A 23,717-nucleotide genomic window follows, 5' to 3' on the forward strand; every position below is an offset into this window, starting at 1 on the left:
CACCTCACACTTTCTCTTTTCACAGTTGAATAGAGCTGGTTTCATGGGAATTTCTCTTTCTTGAGGTTTTGAGGCTAATTTTCTGGTGATATTTCCTCCTTCTATTTGAGGAACCTGCTTTAAAAAGCCCTAATCACTTTCTTTGTAAAAGATTGATATATGATTGACATATAACATTTTATTAATTTCAGGTACACAATGTAATGATTTTATATTTGTATATATTGCTAAATGATCACCACAGTAAATCTTATTAACTTATATATCTGTCATCAGTTACAAAATTTTTTTTCTTGGGATGAGAACTTTTCAGATTTACTCTCTAGGAACTTTCAAATAAGCAATACAATATTATTAACTATAGTCACTAGCCTGTACATTATATCCCCATGAGTTATTCATTTTATAACTGAAAACTTGTACCTTTTGACCCTCTTCACCCATTTTGCCCTACCTCCCACCCCCAACCTCTGGCAACCACAAGTCTGTTTTCTGTGTCTATCTACTTTTTTTTTTTAAGATTTTATTTATTTATTTGTTTGTTTGAGAGAGAGAGCACAAGCAGGTGGAGCGGCAGGCAGAGGGAGAAGCAGGCCCCCCCACTGAGCAGGGAGCCCAATGCCGGGCCCAATCCCAGGACCCTGAGATCATGACCTGAGCCGAAGGCAGATGCCCAACTGACTGAGCCACCCAGGCGCCCCTATCTCCTTGTTTTCTTTTTTTTTTTTTTTTAAGATTCCATATATGCATGACATCATATGGTATTTGTCTTTCTCTGACTTATTTCACTTAACATAATGCCCTCAGGGTCCACCCATGTTGTCAGAAAAGGCAAGATTTCATTCTTTTTCTATGGCTAGATAACATTCATATATATGTGAATTGTATGTTCATATATATGTATATACATATGAGTTATATATTCACATATGTATGAATTGCATATTCATATATAAGAATTGCATATTCATATATTGCAATTCACATATATATATGAATTGTATATTCATATATATAACATGTCTTGGCTGTTGTAAATAATGCTGCAGTAACATGGGGGTGCAGGTATTTTTCTAATTAGTATACTAATCACTTTCTTATAAATAGAATGCTTTTAGCAGCTCAGTGATTTGGCTCACTAAGTTTGGATTTTCTAACTAGCATTAGGTTTTACCTTGAGTCCAATTTTTATAGAATTTATCTGATTTACATAAATCAAGGACTGTGTTTTAGACTTTTGTTACCTTTCATTTAAAAATTTAGTACTTTTAGGGATTCCTGGGTGGCTCGGTCGGTTGAGTGTCTGCCTTCAGCTCAGGTCATGATCCAGGGTCCTGGGATCAAGTCCTGCATCGGGCTCCTTCTCAGTGGGGAGCCTGCTTCTCCCTCTCCCACTCCCCCTGCTTGTGTTCCCTCTCTGACAAATAAATAAATAAATAAAATCTTAAAAAAATTTAGTACTTTTATTAATCTGTTTCAAATTGGGCCATGAAATCTGAGTTAGGGGGTTAAAATTAATCAAGACTCAATCAGAACATTTAATTAATTACTTAATTAATTTACTTTCCAATCAGAATATTTTAAACATACTGTCTTAAAATGCATTATAGATCATCCTCATCTGTCATAATTTCATGTATTTCATTAACACGTTTATTGAACCTAAAGAGATAAAGTACTGTCCTTGCCACCAAGATGCTCATATTGTGTAATACGTGCTAAAACAAAGAGTGGAAAATGAAGAGAATAAGTACCTAAATGTGTGGGACTTCTTTGGGAGGATTCAGAGATGATGTTTGAGTGGATCTTTTTTTTTTTTTTTAAAGATTTTATTTATTTATTTGACAGAGAGAGAGAGATAGCGAGAGCAGGAACACAAGCAGGGGGAGTGGGAGAGGGAGAAGCAGGCTTCCCGCTGAGCAGGGAGCCCAATGCGGGGCTTGATCCCAGGACCCTGCGATCATGACCTGAGCTGAAGGCAGACACTTAACGACTGAGCCACCCAGGCGCCCCTGTTTAAGTGGATCTTGAAGCACAGAAAAGGATGTAAAACCCTCTAGGAAGAGGAAGTTTCATGCGAAAGCTCTGAGGCATAACAAGCATAGCTTCTCAGGGAATGAATGACTTTTTTTTTTTTTATGGTTTTGGAGGTTAGGTTGGATAGGCAGTAGCTCTGGGAGAAAAGAGTAGAGAGGGAGATAAAGGTAGCAAGTATTAATTGTGATCAGAATACAAAGCCTATGGCGGAGTTAGCACTGTCACAAGTATAGGAGGAACCACTGAAGGGCTAGAAGACTGGAGGTTGAGGAGACTAGAGACTGAGAGAAAGGGGAGGAGGCTCATTAAATCATCTCAGTCAGTGGTCCCCAGTCCCTAGTGTACTTCAAAAGTACCCTCAACAGTTGTTTAATAATACAGATGCTTAAGCCCCACCCCTGGAGATTTTTAGTAAATAGGTTCAGAGTGGGGATGGACTATCTTAATTTTTAAACAAGTTTCATAGATGATACTGAATAACAGCCAGGTTTGAGAAATATCTTTGTGATAACTCATGGCAGAAAGCAGGAAGTTAAAAAAAAAAAAATCTCAGTTGGGTTCACGGATATGCAGAGAGAAGCTGCTAGAATCAAGTCAGAAGATGCTAGTGTCTGACTGGTTCACTGGAGCATGAACTGCCGAGGCGAATTTTGGGGGTAAGTGTAGAAAGCCCAGGGCAGTTGGCCAGTCAGTTGAGATAGGATCAGAGGCAGTCTGTGTTAATATTAGGGCCAGCAAACCAATGCTGCTGGTGCATTTTTTAGGCTGCATACATAATCCAGAGGAGGGAAACTTTCAAGGCATTGGTCTCTTCCCTTGTGTTGCATAATTTTTCCTTAGGCTGATTTCACCTGTTCTTATGCAGCCTAAAATATCTTGGTCTCCAGACTGTGACGCAAATGAAGTCACATTAACATTTAATGTTCAAAATATAATAGCTTTCTTCTACCTTCTGTTCAAGTAGGAATTTCTTAAAAATTTTCCACAGTTATCTAGGGAATCTACTTACCTTTTCTGCTCAGGCTTCTTCCTCATTTCAATTCTGGCCTCTTACCAAGCTCCTACCTGTTGTTGCCTTTCAAGGGAACCCTGCTCTGTGGGCCCATCTGTCCTCTCAGGGAGCCAAATCTGGTCTGTCATCTCTGGTAGAGGGTGGCAAGGTGAATGAGCCTCTGCCCAGCCCTGTGCGTGTTGTGTCCTCTGGGTTGACTAGGCACTGCTGATGCCTTGACTCATAGTGTTTTATGACACAGCTCCTTCAACATCTTTCTTTCCATCCGTTTTCTCCATTTTTTTCTCAGTTTGATTGAATGAGTGAAAAAGTGGAGATGATAAGGGATAACAGATGCCATTCTATGCTCCTTGGTTGAGTCATTCATTCAATGATTCAAGTTATACTGAGCACCATGTGTCTATAAATTAGCTTTTGAGTCTAAACAGTTAAGGTTTTTGGCATGTAGGCCCTAGAAACATGGCTACCATATAATACATCCCTTCCCACATGAAGAAACGATTGTCCTATGCAAATGGTTAAGATTTTTGAACTGTAACGCCAAAAAAAAATTTCAACGTCTCCTGGCACAGAACAAGCAGAATTAAAAAACCCATTTATTATTATAGATAAATTTTAATCACAACTAGTGATTTTAGACCTGAATGTCAACCATTTCCTATAAAAATAAAAATGAGTTAATTCTGATCTCAATTTAGGTCAATCTTTATTTTAGAAAAAAATGTATGATACTAGAGTTTTATAATCTACACTCCCAAAGGGAACTGGTTTACTCACTCAACTTTAAATATCACTTTGAGGCAAATGACTCACGGAAAGTCTTACCCTTTCTTTTGAGCTCAAGTCCAGATCTCCAAATGGAAGCTTTGAACTTAGCATGTCTTCTGCGGAGGAAGCAGCACAGGTTTTTCTAAGAGAGTGAAATGTATTTGAAGTTTGGTAGACAGACATTTGTCTTCTCGTTTTCAGGATTTCTTTTCTTAAATTTATTAAATTGGCTAGAACTTCCAGAATAAAAAGAAATAGTGGCATTATGTCTCCTGGATTTTATTGATCATTCTTTTAGTGTTTCACTATTAGCCATAATTTTGACTATTGGCTAAAATTAATATTTTTCTCATGCTAAAGAAAGAGCTTTCCTAGTTTATTGAGGTTTGCACTCCCTCCCCCCAGCTTTACTGAGGCATAATTGGCAAATAAAATTGTAATATATTTCAAATGTACAACATGATGATTTGATATATGTAGCAGTAGTCTCCTCTTAGCTGTGGTTTAGCTTTCTGTGGTTTCAGTTACCCGCAGTCAACCACAGTCTGGAAGCAGATGGATTTTCCTTTTGACATATCATCTGAAGGTCAATAGTAGCCTAAAGCTACGTCACAGTGCCTACGTCATTCCCCTCACTTCATCTCATCACGTAGACCTTTTATCTGCTCACATCATGATTCACAAGAAGAGGGTGAGTGCATCACAACAAGATATTTTGAGAGAGACCACATTTACATAACTTTCATTACAATATATTGTTATAATTGTTCTATTTTATTATTAGCTATTGTTAATCCCTGCTATGTCTAATTTATAAATTAAATTTTATTGTATGTATGTATGAGAAAACACATAGTATATATAGGGTTTAATACTATCTGTGGCTTCAGGCATCTTGGAATGTATCCTTGTGGATAAGCAGGGACTACTGTACATTATGAAATAATTACCACAAGCAGTTTAATTAACACATTTATCACATCATATAGTTACCTTTTAAAAATTTTTTATTTAAATTCAATTTAATTAATATGTAGTGTATTTTTAGTTTCAGAGGTAGAATTTAGTGATTCATCAGTTGCATATAACACCCAGTGCTCACTACATCAAGTGCCCTCCTTAATGTCCATCACCCAGTTACCTCATCCCCCCACCCACCACCCCTCCAGCAACCCTCAGGTTGTTTCCTATAGTTAAGAGTCTCTTACGGTATGTCTCCCTCTCTGATTTTGTCTTATTTTATTTTTCCTTCCCTTCCCCTATGTTCATTTTGTTTCTTAAATTCCACATATGAGTGAAATCATATGATATTTGTCTTTCTCTAATTAACTTATTTCGCTTAGCATAATACCCTCTAGTTCTATCCACGTTGTTGCAAATGACAAGATTTCATTCTTTTTGATGGCTAAGTTACTTTTTTTTTTTTTTTGAGTGAGACACTTAAGATCTGTTTCTTAGCAAATTTCAAGTACACTGTTTTTAAGTGTAGTCACCATGCTGTACGATAGATCTTCAGAACTTTATAACTGGAAGTTTGTGCCCCTTGATCAAGATCTCCCCATTCCCCTCCCCAACCACTTGCCCTCGGCAACCACCATACTACTTTCTGTTTCTATGAGTTTTACTTTTATTTTTTTTAGATTACACATATACATGATACCATATAGTATTTCTCTTTCTCCATCTGGCTCATTTCACTTAGCATAATGTCCTCAAGGTCATACATGTTGTCCCAAATGTCAGGGTTTCCTTCTTTTCTAAGGCTGAATAATATTATAATATTATATGTGTGACACGTTTTCTTTATCTATTCATCTATCAGAAGACACTTAGAATTGTTTTCATATCTTGGCTGTTGTGAATAATGCGGCAATGAACACAGGAGTGCAGATGTCTCTTTGAGATAATGATTTCATTTCCTTTGGATAAATACCCAGAAGTGGGATTGCTGGATCATATGATAGTTCTATTTTTAATTTTTTGAGCAACCTCCATACTGTTTATGGTTTTGGTTGTACCAGTTCACATCCTTACTAACATTGTACGAGTGTTCTCTTTTCTCCACATCCTCACCAACATTTGTTATCATTTGTCTTTTTGATAATAGACATCCTAACAGGTGTGAGGTGATATCTCATGGTGGTTTTGATTTGCATTTCCCTGCGATGTTGATCATCTTTTCATGTACCTGTTGGCCATTTGAATGTCTTTTTTAGAAAAGTGTCTATTCTGGTTTTTTGCCCATTTTTAAATCATTTGATTGATTACTATTGAGTTAAGAGTTACTTATATATTTCGGATATCAAGCCCTTATTGAATGTATTGTTTACAGATATTTTCTTCCAATTCCATAGGTTGCCTTTTCATTTTGTTGATTTTTTCCTATGCTGTGCAGAAGCTTTTTAGCTTATTTATTTTTGTTTTTGTTGCCTATACTTCTGTTGTAGGATCCAAAAAATAGTTGCCAAAACCAATGTCAAGGAGCTATTCCTTTATGCTTTTTTCTAGGGTTTTATGGTTTCAGGTCTTATGTTTAAGTCTCTAATGCATTTTGAGTTGATTTTTTTTTTAAGATTTTATTTATTTATTTGACAGAGAGAGACATAGCGAGAGAGGGAACACAAGCAGGGGGAGTGGGAGAGGGGAGAAGCAGGCTTCCTGCCGAGTAGAAAGTCCGATGTGGGGTCGATCCCAGGATCCTGGGATCATGACCTGAGCTGAAGGCAGCCGCTTAACGACTGAGCCACCCAGGTGCCCCTTGGGTTGATTTTTGTGTACAGTAAGATAAGGGTCTGATTTCATTCTTTTGAATATGGATATCCACTTTTCCCAGCACCATTTATTGAAGAGACTATCCTTTCCTCATTGTATATTCTTGGTGACTTTGTCAAAAATTAGTTGACCATATTTCTTTTTTTTTTAATTTTATTTTATTATGTTATGTTAATTACCATACATTACATCATTAGTTTTTGATGTAGTGTTCCATGATTCATTGTTTGTGTGTAGCACCCAGTGCTCCATGCAGTACGTGCTGTCTTTAATACCCATCGCCAGGCTAACCCATCCCCCCATCCCCCTCCCCTCTAGAACCCTCAGTTTGTTTCTCAGAGTCCATAGTCTCTCATGGTTCATCTCCCCCTCCGATTCCCCCCCTTCATTTTTCCCTTCCTGCTATCGTCTTCTTTTTTTTTTTTTTTTTTAACATATAATGTATTATTTGTTTCAGAAGTATAGGTCTGTGATTCAACAGTCTTACACAATTCACAGCGCTCACCATAGCACACACCCTCCCCAATGTCTATCACCCAGCCACCCCATCCCTCCCACCCCCCACCACTCCAGCAACCCTCAGTTTATTTCCTGAGATTAAGAATTCCTTATATCAGTGAGATCATATGATACATGTCTTTCTCTGATTGGCTTATTTTGCTTAGCATAATACCCTCCAGTTCCAGCCACGTCATTGCAAATGGCAAGATTTCATTCCTTTTGATGGCTGCATAATATTCCATTGTGTGTGTGTGTGTGTGTGTGTGTGTGTGTGTGTGTGTGTGTGTGTATATACATATATATATATATATATATATATGTATATATACCACATCTTCTTTATCCATTCATCAGTCGATAGACATCTTGGCTCTTTCCACAGTTTGGCTATTGTGGACACTGCTGCTATAAACATCAGGGTGCACGTACCCCTTCGGATCCCTACATTTGTGTCTTTGGGGTAAATACTCAGTAGTGCAATTGCTGGGTCGTAGGGTAGCTCTATTTTCAACTTTTTGAGGAACCTCCATACTGTTTTCCAGAGTGGCTGCACCAGCTTGCATTCTCACCAACAGTGTAGGAGGGTTCCCCTTTCTCCGCATCCCCGCCAACATCTGTCATTTCCTGACTTGTTAATTTTAGCCATTCTGACTGGTGTGAGGTGGTATCTCATTGAGGTTTTGATTTGGATTTCCCTGATGCCGAGTGATGTTGAGCACTTTTTCATGTGTCTGTTGGCCATTTGGATGTCTTCTTTGGAAAAATGTCTGTTCATGTCTTCTGCCCATTTCTTGATTGGATTATTTGTTCTTTGGGTTTTGAGTTTGATAAGTTCTTTATAGATTTTGGATACTAGCCCTTTATCTGAGATGTCATTTGCAAATATCTTCTCCCATTCTGTCAGTTGTCTTTTGGTTTTGTTGACTGTTTCCTTTGCTGTGCAAAAGCTTTTTATCTTAATGAAGTCCCAATAGTTCATTTTTGCCCTTGCTTCCCTTGCCTTTGGCGATGTTTCTAGGAAGAAGTTGCTGCGGCTGAGGTCGAAGAGGTTGCTGCCTGTGTTCTCCTTTAGGATTTTGATGGACTCCTGTCTCACATTTAGGTCTTTCAACCATTTGGAGTCTATTTTTGTGTGTGGTATAAGGAAATGGTCCAGAAGAAAGCTGGGGTGGCAATCCTTATATCAGACAAATTAGATTTTAAACCAAAGATTATAATAAGAGATGAGGAAGGACACTTAATGAGGATTAAAGAGATGAGGAAGAACACTGGTATCTCCAGTGTTGCTCTTCTTGCTCAAAGGGTCTATCCAACAAGATCTAACAATTGTAAATATCTATGCCCCTAACATGGGAGCAGCCAATTATATAAGCCAGTTAATAACAATTATATAAGCCAATTATTATATAAGCCAATTAACAATTATATAAGCCAATTAATAACAAAACAAAGAAACACATCAACAACAATACAATAATAGGGGGGAGTGGGGGACTTTAACACCCCCCTCACTGAAATGGACAGATCATCTAAGTAAAAGATCAACAAGGAAATAAAGACTTTAAATGACACACTGGACCAAGTGGACTTCACAGATATATTCAGAGCATTCCATCCCAAAGCAGCAGAATATACATTCTTCTCTAGTGCCCATGGAACATTCTCCAGTTGATCATATTTCTGGGCTCTCTAATTCTATTCTGTTGGTCTTTCTTTCCTTCTTTTCTTTTCTTTTTCCTCTTTCTTTTCTTTTCTTTTCTTTTCTTTTCTTTTCTTTCTCCTTCCTGCCTTCCTGCCTGCCTGCCTGCCTGCCTTCCGTCCTTCCTTCCTTCCTTCCTTCCCATGCTATTTGATTACTATTGCTTTGTTTGAGATCACGAAGTGGTATCTCCAGTGTTGCTCTTCTTGCTCAAGCCTGTTTTAGCTATTTGGATCTTTTGTCATTCTATACAAATTTTAAGATTGCCTTTTCAGAGAGAGGGAAAGAGCACAAGGAGGGGGAGTGGCAGGCAGAGAAGCAGGCTCCCCACTGAGCAAGGACCCAGATGTGGGACTCGATCTAGGACCCTGGGATCTGCATGGAGCACTGGGTGTTATACACAAATAATGAATCATGGAACACTACATCAAAAACTAATGATGTGATGTGTGGTGATTAACATAACATAATAAAAAAAAAGATTGCCTTTTCTATTTATGTGAAAAATGCTATTAGAATTTTGATAAAGATTGCATTGAATTTGTAGATCATTTTGGGTTGTAGGGATATTTCAACAATATTAATTCTTCCTATCCACGAACATGGGGTATTTTTCCATTTATTTGTGTCTTTAATTTTTTTCATAAATGTTTTATAGTTTTCAGTGCACAGATCTTTTTTACCTCCTTGGTTAAATTTATTCCTATTTTCTTATTTTTGATACTATTACAAATGGGATTGTTTTCTTAATTTTGGGTGGATAGTTTGTTGTTAGTGTATAGAAATACAACTGATTTGTGTATGTTAATTTTTGGATCCTGCAAATTTACTGAATTTTTTTATTGATTCTAACAGTGTTGGTGGAGTCTTTACAGTTTCTATATATACAATCATGTCATCTGTAAACAGAGACAATTTGCTTCTTTCTTTTTTATTTAGATACCTTTTTCTGATTGCTTTGGCTAGGATGTCTGGTACCATGTTGAATAAGAGTGGTAAGAGTGGGCACTCTTGTCTTATTCCTAATCTTAGTGGGAATGCTTTTAACCTTTATCATTGAGTATGATGTTAACGTTAGGTTTGTCATATAAAACCTTTATTATTTTGAGCTGTGTTCCTTCTATATCCAGTTTGTGGAGAGTTTTTTTTTTTTTATCATAAAAGGATGTTGAATTTTGTCAAATTCTTTTTCTGAATCTATTGAAATGATCATATTATTTTTATCCTTCATTTTGTGAATGTGGTGTATCACATTTATTAATTTGTATCACATTTATGTTGAGCCATCCTTGCATCCCAGGAATAATCCTGTTTCATCATGGTTTTAATCAACCTTTTACTGTACTTTTGAATTTGGTTTGCTCTTACTTTGTTGAGGATTTTTGCATCTGTATTCATCAGGGATGTTGAGCTGTAGTTTTCTTGTAGTGTCCTTGTTTGGTTTTGGTATCAGGGTCATGTTAGCCTCTTAAAATCAATTTGTAAGTGTCCCGTTGTAATTTTTTAGAAGAGTTTGAGAATGATTGGCATTAATTCTTTAAATTTTTGTTAGACTTCACCAGTGAAATCATCTGATTCTGGTCATTCCTTTATTGGGAGGTTTTTGATTACTGATTCATCTCCTTACTTGTTATTGGCTTGTTCATATTTTCTATTTCTCCATGATTCAGTTTTGGTAAGTTGTATGTTTCTAGTTATTTTTTTTTTTTTTTAAAGATTTTATTTATTTATCTGAGAGAGAGAATGGGAGACAGAGAGCATGAGAGGGGAAGGGTCAGAGGGAGAAGCAGACCCCCCGCTGAGCAGGGAGCCCAATGTGGGACTCGATCCCGAGACTCCAGAATCATGACCTGAGCTGAAGGCAGTTGCTTAACCAACTGAGCCACCCGGGCGCCCGTTTCTAGTTATTTATCAGTTTCTTCTAGGTTATCCAATTTGTTGGTGTATAATGGTCATAGTAGTCTCTTATGATTCCTTGTATTTCAGTGGTATTAGTTGTAATGTCTCCTCTTTCATTTTTGATTTTATTAATCTGAGTCTTCTCTTTTTTTCTCTTAGTCTAGCTAAAAATTTGTCAGCTTTATCTTTTAAAAAACCCAGCTCCTATTTTAGTTGATCCTTTCTATTATCTTTCAGGTCTCTATATCATTTATTTCCCTTCTGATTTATGTTATTTCCTTCCTTCTACTAATTTTGGGCTTAGTTTTTGTTCTTTTTCTAGTTCCCTTAAAGAGTAAAGTTAGATTGTTTAATTCAGATCTTCCTTTTCTAAAAAAAGATTTATTTATTTTTATTTGAGAGAGAGAGAGAGAGAGAGTGAGCAGGGGAGGGGCAGAGGCAGAGGGAGAGAGAGTCTTAAGCAGACTCCGTGCTGAGCACAGAGCTTGCTGAAGGGCTCAATCTCCCAACCTGAGCAGAAACCGAGTCGGACACTTAACTGACTATGCCACCCAGGCACCCCAGATCTTTCTTTTTTCTTAATGGAAGCATATGCACTATAAACTTCCTTCTTAGAACTGCTTTTGCTGCATCCCATAGGGTTTGGTGTATTGTGTTCCCATTTTCATTTGTCTTAAGATTTTTTTGATTTCCCTTTTTACCTCTTCTGTTTTAAAAAAAAAATAGTAATGAATGTTAAAGAAGTTCAAATATTTTTTTGGCCATTGAGCCTGTAATCGTATTTTTTCTCATTTGATTTATAGATAAATTAAATTGTATTCATAGACTTCCTAATATTAAATTATCCATGTATTCTTGGGAGATAGAGAATATAATTACAGTATGTTATTCCTTTAATATATTGCTAGATTCAATGTATTAGTATTTTATTTAGAATGTTTGTATTTATATTTGTAAGAAGATTGCTCTCTTTTTAAGTGCAGTCATTTTTCAAGTTTTCTTACAATAATTTGTAAAATTATTTGAGAAGCTGTCTTTCTTCATAGTTAGAAAATTTTTAAATGTCATAGGAATTATCAGTTCCTTAAGATTTGAAATTTTTTAAAAATGAGATCAGTTGAGCCTGACATTGTTGTGGGATGAAATTTTTGGATATCTTTCTCAGTTTGTTCTATCATTATCCTGCATTTAAGTTTTCTGCTTCTTGAATTAGCTTGCTGATTTTGTATTTTCATCCCTAAATGGTCAATGATGTGCATCTTTTTTGTACTTATTGGCTATTTATATGTCTTCTTTGGAGAAATGTCTGTTCAAACCCTTTGTCCCCATTTTTAATGGAGTTATTTGTCTTTATTATTGACTTGTAACAGTTCTTATATATTTTGAATACAAGTCCCTTATCAGATACATGATTTGCAGATATTTTCTCTCGTTCTGTTGGTTGTCTTTTTACTTTCTTGATGATATCATTTGAAATTTTGATGAAGTTCAGTTTATCTACATGTGTGTGTGTGTTTGTTTCCTTCTGGTATCATATCTAAGAAACTATTGCCTAACCCAAAGTTATGAAGATTTACTTGTATGTTTCCCTTTAAGAATTTTATAATTTTGTCTCTTATATTTGGCTCTGCAATTCATTTTGAGTTAATATTTGTATGTAGTGTGATGTAGGGGTACAACTTTATTACTTTTGCATGTGGACATCTAATTGTCCTAGTACAATGGAAAGGCTATTTTTTTCTCTATTACCCATTTAATTTTGATCTTTACATGGATTTTTGCTTTGGAGCTCAATTAAAGAGTCTTTGCCTTTTAATTTAATTTAAAAGACAAGTTTAACCCATTTACATGCATTATTATTGCTGATAGACTTTCTTTGGAAGTATTCAGATCTGACTTTTATATTTTTTGTTTTGTGTGTTGTCCTTCAATGTGTTATCTTTTGAAATGAGGATTGCCTTTCTTTCAGGTTTACAGAATAAGTGTTTTTATTTCTACTTGCTGATAGTAAGAAACTTTCAATAATACTCGTTTCATAAATCACATAGTCTTTTACTTGAGAGTCACATTTCAAGTTACATTACGGGTAGGTGTACAGTTCTTCAGTGTAAATGTAGATGATCGTGCTATGAATTTTTTAAGGACACTGAAATATGATGGTAGATATTCAGAGGGTTTGATAAGAAAGTGAAATGTCTAATGTTGATATATTATAATGATGATGAACATACTAGATATATAAATATGACTCCATTACCTTACTTAATTTATAGCTATTTTTTACTTAGTCTTATTTAGTAGCTATTTTTTACTTTTGTAAAATCATTCGATGCTTGAAATATGTGTAACACTGAGGCTCAAAAAGCTACATATAGCATGATAATGTTGTTTAACATTACCAGAATTCTACAAATATAAATGCAGTTCAAATCTTGAAGTGTATTTTTCTATGTTCACACTTTATTATAGGAAGCATATTCTTTAATTAAGAAGACTGAAGCAGAACAAAATACCCTATATTCATATCAAAAATATGTGGAGAGTTCGAAAAGAAAGAAAAGCAGATTCCCTCCCCCACCTATCCTGCTATCCCGAACTTACTGTTCTGTGACATTGAAACCTGCTCCATTTATTTCAGATGTTAAGGTATGTTCCCCATTGTGATCTTTATTTCAGGCAAAGCAACGTTAAGTACTTTTATGACTATCATGATTGATACTTTTCTTGCTCTTAGGACTTGAATAGTCTTATTTATAAGCACTGAACACTGGGATTAGTATTGTAATGTCTTAACTATACTTAGTTTCTTCAAGACCTTTCCTTCCTTGTGCTGTTTTCCTTCATGCTCTGTATAGCTTTGCTATACCCAAATATATAGTAAGGAGAAACAGTAGAGAAGCATTTGTCTCTTAAGTACCTTCGTCACCATGGCATAGTCCTATGCTGACATCCTAGTGTGTGTTCAAGATGGAGAAGGTCTCAGCTGAACTGGAATAAGGCATTTGAAGAGCGTGGATGTTACTCTCAGAGCCAATGATGGAGATGAGGAAATTTGGGGGTAGCAAATTTAGATGTTCTTCCCAGAGTTCTTCCAAGTAAATGGGGATTCTTTTAATGTAAACAAATGACAGTTCCAACCATATTATAAGTCATAAATCTTTATGTATTTATTGAAGAATGAGCTCTTTCTCCCATCCCCAATGCCTTGGAACTTGGCCTAAATGTGACTCTAACTTGAGATTTAGTGTCTCACAAGCATTCCGCCTGATTTATATTTTAAATATTAAATTTCCTCTTTTGGATGATCAACAACATGGTCTTTGATGTAGTATAAAAAAGTTTTTTTTTTTTTTAAGATTTTATTTATTTATTTGAGAGAGAGAGAGAGCACGAGAAGGGGGGAGGGTCAGAGGGAGAAGCAGGCTCCCCGCTGAGCAGGGAGCCTATTGTGGGACTTGATCCCGGGACTCCAGGATCATGACCTGAGCCGAAGGCAGTCGCTTAACCAACTGAGCCACCCAGGTGCCTATAGTATAAAAAAGTTTTATCTTTGTCTTTAGGATATTCTGCTTGAACGTCTATCAACTTGGTATCGTGGAAAGGGCACAGGCTTTAAAGTCAGACAGATACAGGTTTAAAATTCCAGCTGCACCACTTACTAGCAGTATGACCTTAGAAAATCTAAATGTACTTTTTGAGGTGGTGGTGGTATTGTTTTTATTTGTAAAATATGTTTACTGTGAAAATTAAATGAGATAATATATAATATTCCTGGCATATTAGTTGATGTCCCTCCATATCTTATATTAAACATATGTAGTAAAATTTGCTTAAAACAATTAACGATGGTATAGAGTGTGATTACATTATTTGATGATTTTTTTTTCATAAATTTTGTCCAGTGAACATTATCAAGTATCTCTTATCTGTCCAGCTCTGTGCGAGGTAATTGAGTTATAAAAATAATCACAAAGCTTGATTCCATTCTTTGAGGAGCTTCAGACTAATGGGATATGGACATCAGTGAGAAGTAATACCACCTTTATAATGTTTTATAATTGGGGAAATAGAAGTAATTTTCATCTTACACTGAACTGTGCTATCATAAATGCATTATTGCAATTGCTAGCGTTTTTAAAGTTCAATTTTGGATGTGTTTGGATCTGTTTAAGAATGAGGATTTGCTGATTTTGGAAATTCAGTACAGAACTAAGACTGGATGCCTTACCAAGGGTTTTTCTTTGTTTTTATTCAAATGTTTTGGTTTATTTAACCCCCAATTTTTTTTTTTTGTATTTCAAATTAGTGACTAGTTTATCTTATTTTATAATGCTTAGAAATAGGAAGATACAAGTATTCCATATCTGACCTGTAGTTGTAGGACCTGTCACTTAGCACATCATATGACGTTTATATAGATTATGCTTTCGTAGAGTTGTGTGCTCCAGGAAATTATTACCTTCTGTTACATACGCATAAACACTAGATGGTGCTGTGGGCTTAAATAAGTTTTCTGGTTAGAGGATTCAGACATCTTCTGTTTTATCAAAATCTCTTGTTAAAGCATTTGTTTCAATAAAATCTGTTTTAAAAGTTGAAAATGCTGATGTTATTAATAAACTTTTACTTCTAAAGTTAGTGGTGATTTGTTTATAGTGTCCTTACTCTTATGTAGATTCTAATTACACACTGCTCCTTATAGTTACACAAACTAAGATGTCTTTATTTGTGGAACAAAATAGAAACATAAATCCTGCTTCTAAAAATGCTTTTAGAGAGAATTTTATCCTTCAAATTCTGGTTTATGTAGAGAGCTTAACTTAGAGAAAATAATAATTTAAGTCATATAGCACAATCTTTCTGCCTTTTTTCCCTCAATGTTAAGTGGTACTCTTTTTGCATGGAAAGTTAGTTTTTAAATTTCTTCTGAAATTCATCTGACTTTTTTCCCCCCTCTTGGCTTCCAGCTTTCAAGTTCTTTCAATGCTGTGTCTCTGTCTTTGGAGTTCTACCTTTGTCAAGTGCTTCTTAATTACTTGAGCAGTTTTCTTTATAGACACAAAGGTTTGGACACCTGTACCAGAAACTCTAATTCACTGAGGCTAGGCAGGCTTGGGTATGTGTAATTTTAAAAAATGGTTGGTTCTGTGAAAACTGTATTTTAAAAAGTGACTGCACAGTCAGGGTTGAGAACTATTCATGCAGACAAGACACCATTAGGATTTTTCTGTTGACCTGGAGGAAGAAATAGCTAAGCTAAGCTATAAGAGGCAGTCGCTTCTTAGAGACAATTACTTTTTCCCTTCTTTCCAGTTTTCCTTATCATATTAAAAAAAATATTTATTTATTTGACAGAGAGAGACACAGCGAGAGAGGGAACACAAGCAGGGGGAGCGGGAGAGGGAGAAGCAGGCTTCCTGCTGAGCAGGGAGCCTGATGCGGGGCTCGATCCCAGGACCCTGGGACTGTGACCTGAGCCGAAGGCAGACTCTTAACCATCTGAGCCACCCAGGTGCCCCTTCCTTATCATTTAGGTGTTGAGATGTTGGGAGGTGGAGCCTCTGTGGGAAAGAGAATAAATGATGACAACCCACCCAACCCCAACTTCAGGACAGTATGGCTCTTTCATAATGCTATTCCCTAGGTATCAACTTGCTCCCTTTTCCCTTATAGTGAGAATAGTTCATTCCAATGAGGAATCTCCATTATTTTGACATCTTGGGCAGAAGAACCATTTCTAACCACTTAATTAAGTTTAATGTTTAACTTAATTAACTTAAATGTTTAAGTTTGATTGTTCCTGTAGAATTTGCATTTTGCTTTTTGTTCCTATAGTTAAGAATTATCAAGTATCATGCTACTATCTGATCTTGGGCAAGTTATTGAACATTTCTGTGTCTCCATTTCCTGTAAAGCAAAATGACCGCAGTAATCCCATTTCATAGGGATGTTGCAAATATTAGAAAGTTTATATAAATTTCCCAGCAATACATAGCACATAGAAGCTGCTCAGTTACTGGTAGTTAAAAAATAAATAATGAATAATAGTCTTTGTAGTCCCAGGTAAATGAGCCCTATATTTGTCTTTATTTTTGTGAGATTAAACCTAAGTATATTTGTAAACTTAGATTCCATGTTTTTTTAATTTATTTAATTTATCTTATTTATTTTATTTAAATTCAATTAGCCAACATATAGTACATCATTAGTTAGATTCCATGTTTTAAAAGTTGAGTAACTATATTTGTATTTGGAAAAGTGTTTTTTGTTTTTTAAGTTTTTATTTAATTCTAGTTAGTCAACATACAGTGTAATATTACATACAGTGTACAATGAAGTGATTCAATGACAATGAAGTGATTCAGTGCTTCCATGCAACACCTGGTGTTCATCACAGCAAGTGCCACATCTTGATAAAAGAAATTGAATGCCTTGTTAAACAGACTATAGATGATGGGTTCATCTCTCTCCTCTGCAGGTTTCCTGGTACTGCATTTTGGGTTGCAAAGCAGAAGGGAGTTATGGAAAAGTAAGGCTAAATAATAATCATCTCCCAAACTCCGGAGAAGCGGTATGTCAAATTAAAAAAACCTCTAAATGTTAGGAAATCTTACCAAAAATCTCATTAATGACAACTGAGTGTTTTTTTTTTTTTTTTACCTTTTTCTAATGTCATTATTTCAGTGAATTTCTCTAATTTCAATTTAAATCATAGCTAAAATCCAACAGTAAATACAAAGCTTTTATTTTATTTATTTTTTACATATAAGGGTTATTTATTATATTTTTAAAGTCACATTACTTCAGTTTTCCATACATAAACTTGAAATATATATTTTTTTTTAACAGATACCAGCTGATGGTAAAAGCATTTTTGAAGTGAAAGGATTAGAAACCAATGAAAAATATGTCTTTGCAATTGCTGCTTATTCTTCTAATGGGAAGCTTATTGGTGATGCTGTTGGGGAGACAACTAAACCAATTCTGGTTTATCCGCCTCTTTCTGCTGTTACTGCTCGGATGTTCTTGACGCAGGTAGAAGAGATTTCTGCTAATTTTTTCCTCTATATTTTTTTCTGTTAAACTGTTACTAAGTAATTTGTAATGGGAAAAAAATCACAGTGGATATTCTAAAGCTCTTGTTATACATATTTCCATTACTGCAGTTTAGTCTCATAAAAATAGGAATCATTCCTTCTCTTTTTAGTGAGATTGATTTTTACAATAGCATTTTTTTTCTTGGATTACAAATGTATCCAGGAAAAAATGCTATTGTAAAAATTTAATTTTCATTTTAAATTTAATTTTAGAAATTTGGAAAATACTGAAATGCACAAAGAAGAAATTAAATGTTACCTGTTTATCCTATCATCCAGAGTAGCAGTTCTTAACTTGGGGCAATTTTGGCCCCCAAGGGACATTTGTCAATGTCTGGAGACATTTTTGGTTGTCATAACCTGAAAGGGTACTTCTGGCATCTAGTGGGTAGAGGTCAGGGATGCTGAAAAGCACCCTACAATGCAAACAACAGCCCTCCATAACAAAGAATGATCCAGCCCAAAATGTCAGTAGTGCCAAGATTGGGAAACCCTGGTCCAGAGCTATCTTTTCATTTGTGTGCATGTGTGTGTGTGTACACTTATACACACACATTTATATATATACATATGCATACACATGTGTTTGAATTTATGTATAATATATAATCTAAACATGGTATATATATGTATTATTTCCTATCCTGATATTGTCATTTAATATATAATTGACATTTTTTTAATTCCATTAAGTATTCCTCCATAGCGTAATTTTTAAAAGCTGCATCTTCTAAAGATGTTGCCTCTTTTAACGATACTGCATCTTACAGATAGATTGTAGTTTACTTCGTAATCTTTACTGGTGGGCATTTTGATATTTTCCAGTCTTTTGCTATTATAAGCAAAGCTGTGATGTACATCTCGGTATATGAATCTCTGTCTGCATCCATGATTACTTTTTTGGGGGGAGAGATTTACAGAAGTGAAATTTCTGACTTACTAAAGACACACAGACCCGAGTTCAAATTCCAGCTCCTCACACTAGCCGTATGATATCGAGCAAGTAACTTTCATCTATGAAATGGGAATAGTAATAGTAGCTACCTCCAAGAGGTATTATGAGTATTAAATGGAATTATGCATGATGTTTAACCAGTTCACTTGTCACACAGTAGGCACTTAATAAATATTGTTAATGTTTTTAGTTATAAATATACTCATGAATTAACATTTTTGCTGAAATGATTGCCTGTCTTAAAACATAACACCAGTGAATAGGACACTAGAAAGGGTGACTCACTGACCTAGGTCTTGAGAATCTTAATTTTAAGCCTCTTGTTGGCTCTAGAAATGATGGCTATTTTAAATTTTATCACGTTTCTATTGTGCTATTATTTTTCTCTTAATTGTTGATTAGAATAATAAGGTTAAGATCTTAGTGGTATTTTACATTATCATATTTTTCAAAGAAAATTAAATTGAGAGAATTGCTAGGATTTGTCTAGCATTGGTTTAGCATGTCATATTGGCTCATGGTTTTCTGATGTTTTTATTTCTTTGGAATCTAATATATTCCCTAATTTGCAGTGATGGAGTTATTTCAAAGTGAGGAACCGAATATTTTATCAAGGCCTAATTTTTCTCCAGGGAGGTTTGACTTTTGGGTTTCATTTGGCAGAACTTTCATTGAAAAGTTAATAAAACGAAGTCCAAGCTATTCTGCTGGAATAATGAGAAGTGTCATAAAGTAATGCCCAGTGTTTCATTATTGATACTATATTTGCAGTACTGTATTCATTTATGCAGCATATGAGCATTCTCTCTCATAATGTTAAGTGACTGAAGCAAAATTTTCTTACTTAGTAAACTTAGTAAAACTTAATTTACAGCTCAAGTTTAAGCTTTTAAGTACTAGCAAGAAAATGTCCCTTTCCTTTAGAATTGCAATCTATTTTTCATGAGAGTGGTTAGTTTTTAGTTTCAGGATAATTCAGTTCTTTAAAAAATATTATCATATGGGGCACCTGGGTGGCTCAGTCGGTTGAGCATCTGGCTCTTGGTTTTGGCTCAGGTCATGATCTCGGGGTCTTCGGATTGAGCCTGGCGTTGGGCTCCATGCTCAGTGGGGAGTCTGCTTGTCCTTCTCCTTCTCCCTCTGCCCCTTATCCTGCTCTCTCTCTCAAATAAATAAATAAATCTTTTAAAAAATATTATATATATTTTATAGTAAGAAATAGAGACATTTTCACTAAATGCCTATGATTAACTTGGCTTGGAATTTTAGGTTGGACTTTCAACTCAGCATTATTCTATAGACATTAATAAAATCAGTTGAATCTTCACTAGGTTTCCCCTTAATGTAGAAAGCTATTAATTTAGATTATCTGGAAAATTGTTTGAAAAAAGATTATGAATGATATATTTTCTAATTTCTCCCCTTTATAGCTTCATTTGTTTTTATTTTTCCCCTTTAAGTCAGGAATGTCTAGATAATGTAATATAGAATGTAGAAAATTAGAAACCTCTGAGCAGGATTTTAGGATTTTAGGCAAATTACTCGGTCTCAATTTCCCTATCTCTAAAATGGATGTAAGACCCAATGTCATATATTGCTCAGTCAAATAATGAGTGGAAACAATGGCTTATTGAGAAAAAGAAATGGGGGATATCATTTAATTAAAAACTACTATGTTCCAGGTATTTAAAGATTCATTATTATGTTTATTACAATAACTCAGTGAGATGGTATTATTACTTTTATAGTTGAGGAAACTGAGATGAATTTAATCCTTCCTCTGCCATTTTATTTGAGAAAGGGTGTCTCAGGGAGGTCATGTAATTAAGTAACCCACAGTTACTTGGGTATCAGATGGTAAGCCTGACACTTGAACCAGCTCATACCTCTCTACTGCTCTGTCTAGGTTCAAGGAAGTCATATATTCAACTTCTAACATGGGCCCGGTTCTTCTAGAGCCCATGTCTCTGCCATCTCTTCTCTCCCTGGGTTAGTATTGCTCAGTGGGTCTTGATGATCAGTATTGGCAGTAGAGTTTGTTGCTGGGACAGGAATGCTTTGTCAGTAATAGCAGTGGTGGCAAAGACAATGAAATTCATACTTTTTTTTTTTCACTTTATATATGAATAATTCACCAAAACTCTTTGATAAATAGAGATTTGCCCTTTGTCTATGACCAAATTAAAAACAATAAATCTACCTTTTACAGGTAGTCATCCCATTTTTAAAGCTCTTTAAGAAGTCTCAACTCTTCTTTTTCCTTTTATCCTCTAACTGAATATTGCTACTCTCTCTACTCATGTGTTTATTGATGAATTATTTATTGTCTATTTTGTGCTAGGTTCTCTGCTAGATGTCATCTCTCCTTCCTTGGAACTGTCTTTTTTATTAATCTCATTACTACAACAATAACCTATATTTAGGTAATGTTGACTTATGGTTTCAGTTAGGACTCTGATTGCAAGTTAAGGGCACTAGCCTGGCTTGGGGGAATGCAGCTAGGCCCTGGGAAGGCTGTGGACTCCAGGCAACTGTAGGTCTCATACCTTTGGTTCTCTGTATATATCTGCTTCTTTTTGTCCTTCTAAAGACTGACTTTCTTTACTTTCCATCTCTGAAGGAAAAATGGCAGCTCCTGCATTTTTATATCCCTCCATTTCAGCTATAAACAGAGACTGCCTGGCTGGCTCCTAATCTGGATTCTAGATTCCTAGGAAAGAGATTCTGAGTGGCCCACCATATAAAATGAGTCTGACATCTTTTTTGATGTTTGACCACTGACTTGTTTTTAAACCTCACCCCTCTTTTCTCCTTTGGTTCCATACACAGGCAGGCTGATAGGAGGTCTGTGAGCTCACCTTTGGTGCTAACAGGAAATTTAAATCTCCCAGGTGGCAACAGCTTTTCCCATCCCTACCCCTCCCCACCTCCAGCCACTAATCAAGGCCCAACACATTCCTTCCCAGGCCTGCTTGTGCCTGCCCAACACTCCCTGGGAGCCCCTTGTGTGAGTAATAAACTTTCTCTCAAATTCTCCTGGTGCATGTAGTGCCTTTAGCCTCGACAGCAGAACCACACTTTGGGTGGCTTGCTTTGTAGAGGGGGCTATAAAACACCCAGTTTTTTAAAAAAAATTTTTATTGTTATGTTAATCACCATACATTACATCATTAGTTTTTGATGTAGTGTTCCATGATTCATTGTTTGTGCATAACACCCAGTGCTCCATGCAGAACGTGCCCTCTTTAATACCCATCACCAGGCTAACCCATCCCCCACCCCCTCCCCTCTAGAACCCTTAGTTTGTTTCTCAGAGTCCATCGTCTCTCATGGTTCATCTCCCCCTCCGATTTCTCCCCCTTCATTCTTTCCCTCCTGCTATCTTCTTTTTTTTTTTTTTTAACATATAATGTATTATTTGTTTCAGAGGTACAGATCTGTGATTCAACAGTCTTGCACAATTCACAGCACTCACCATAGCACATACCCTCCCCAATGTCTATCACCCAGCCACCCCATCCCTCCCACCCCACCCCCCACCCCAGCAACCCTCAGTTTGTTTCCTGAGATTAAGAATTCCTCATATCAGTGAGGTCATATGATACATGTCTTTCTCTGATTGACTTATTTCGCTCAGCATAACACCCTCCAGTTCCATCCATGTCTAAAACACCCAGTTTGAGTCAGGCACTTACCCTGGGGCAGTCAGCTGTGTTACAGTAGAATTGCTGAGTGTCCTCTTCTGTGGGTAGAGGGAAATTACCAGGAAAAGAGGGTTTTAAAATTTATTTAACATGCTATTATTGTGTGCTTACTCTGTGCTACGCTTTGCTCCAGGCTAGTGATTCTAAACCTTGAGTGTGTGTCTTGGAGTGCTGGTTGAACAGATTGTTGTGTCCTACCATCAGAGGTTTTGATTCACTAGGTCTGGGGTAGGGTGTGGAATTTTACATTTCTAACAAGTTCCTAGGTGATGTTGATGCTGATGGTCCACGGACCATTCTTTGAGAACCACTGTTCTAAGCAAAATGAACAAAATGCCATGATAAGATCTATGTAATAAACAACCAACATAGTAAGTAGGTAAATTATCTAGTTACAAGATAAGTTCTATGGAAGGAAAAAGTGGAGTATGGTCTAATTCCTGTATAGAGGCAGGAATGAGAAGTGTGAAATGAGGGAATGGAAGGTAGATCAGAATATTAAATTGGGTTGGGTGATCAGGGAAGACTCAACTAAAAGATGAGATTTGAGGGACGCCTGGGTGGCTGTCGGTTACGGGTCTGCCTTCGGCTCAGGTCATGATCCCAAGGTCCTGGGATTAAGTCCCACATCGGTCTCCTTGCTCAGCAGGGAATCTGCTTCTCCCTCTGCCTGCTGCTCCCCCTTGCTTGTGCTCTCTCTCTCTCTCTCAAAGAAATAAAAGAATCTAGAAGGTGAGATTTGAGCTGAGACTTAAAGGAGGTGCGGGGTGGGGGTCTCTGGAGGCAGAACATTCTGCAGAAGGAGCTAGGGCAAAAGCCCTATTGTTTTCAGAAGTGTACTTGGTATGTTTGATAAACAACAAGGAGGCCAGTGGGGCTGGAGCCAGAGGGATCCATGGAGAGTAAAATAATTGGTTAGGGAGGTAAAAGGTAAGTAGGCGGGTCAGGGAGCAGACCATGACAAGACTTCTAGGCCATTGTAAGAACTTTGGCTTTTAGTTTGAGTGAAATGGGCAACCGTTGGGGAGGTTTTATTGTTGTTGTTGTTGTTTGAGAAATGGGATGACATAATGTGACTTCCATTTTCAGAGGCTCACCCTGGCTGTATGTTAGGAAGAGACCATAATAGAGCAGGGATGGAGGCAGAGGGACTATCTACTACTGTAATCCAATGAGAAATTGTGGTGGCTTAGCCATGTGGTAGTAGCTGATGTGGTAAGAAGTGGTCAGATTATGGATATGTTTTGAAGGAGGAGTTAACAAGAGTTCCTCG

At 36.3% G+C, this 23,717-nt stretch overlaps 1 protein-coding gene across 1 annotated transcript in view; it reads left to right on the plus strand.

The window, feature by feature from the left end:
- The window catches only part of CFAP54 (cilia and flagella associated protein 54), a 291,059-nt gene that overhangs the window by 72,944 nt on the left and 194,398 nt on the right, over positions 1-23,717 (plus strand). Inside the window, exons 20-22 of the mRNA XM_078076438.1 lie at positions 13,158-13,334; positions 17,167-17,259; positions 17,538-17,723. Of these exons, the coding sequence (XP_077932564.1) occupies positions 13,158-13,334; positions 17,167-17,259; positions 17,538-17,723 (456 nt within the window). The remainder of the gene's footprint in view (positions 1-13,157; positions 13,335-17,166; positions 17,260-17,537; positions 17,724-23,717) is intronic.

The sequence above is a fragment of the Halichoerus grypus genome, chromosome 6, assembly GCF_964656455.1.
Source record: "Halichoerus grypus chromosome 6, mHalGry1.hap1.1, whole genome shotgun sequence".
In the NCBI taxonomy this organism is placed as follows: Eukaryota; Metazoa; Chordata; class Mammalia; order Carnivora; family Phocidae; genus Halichoerus; species Halichoerus grypus.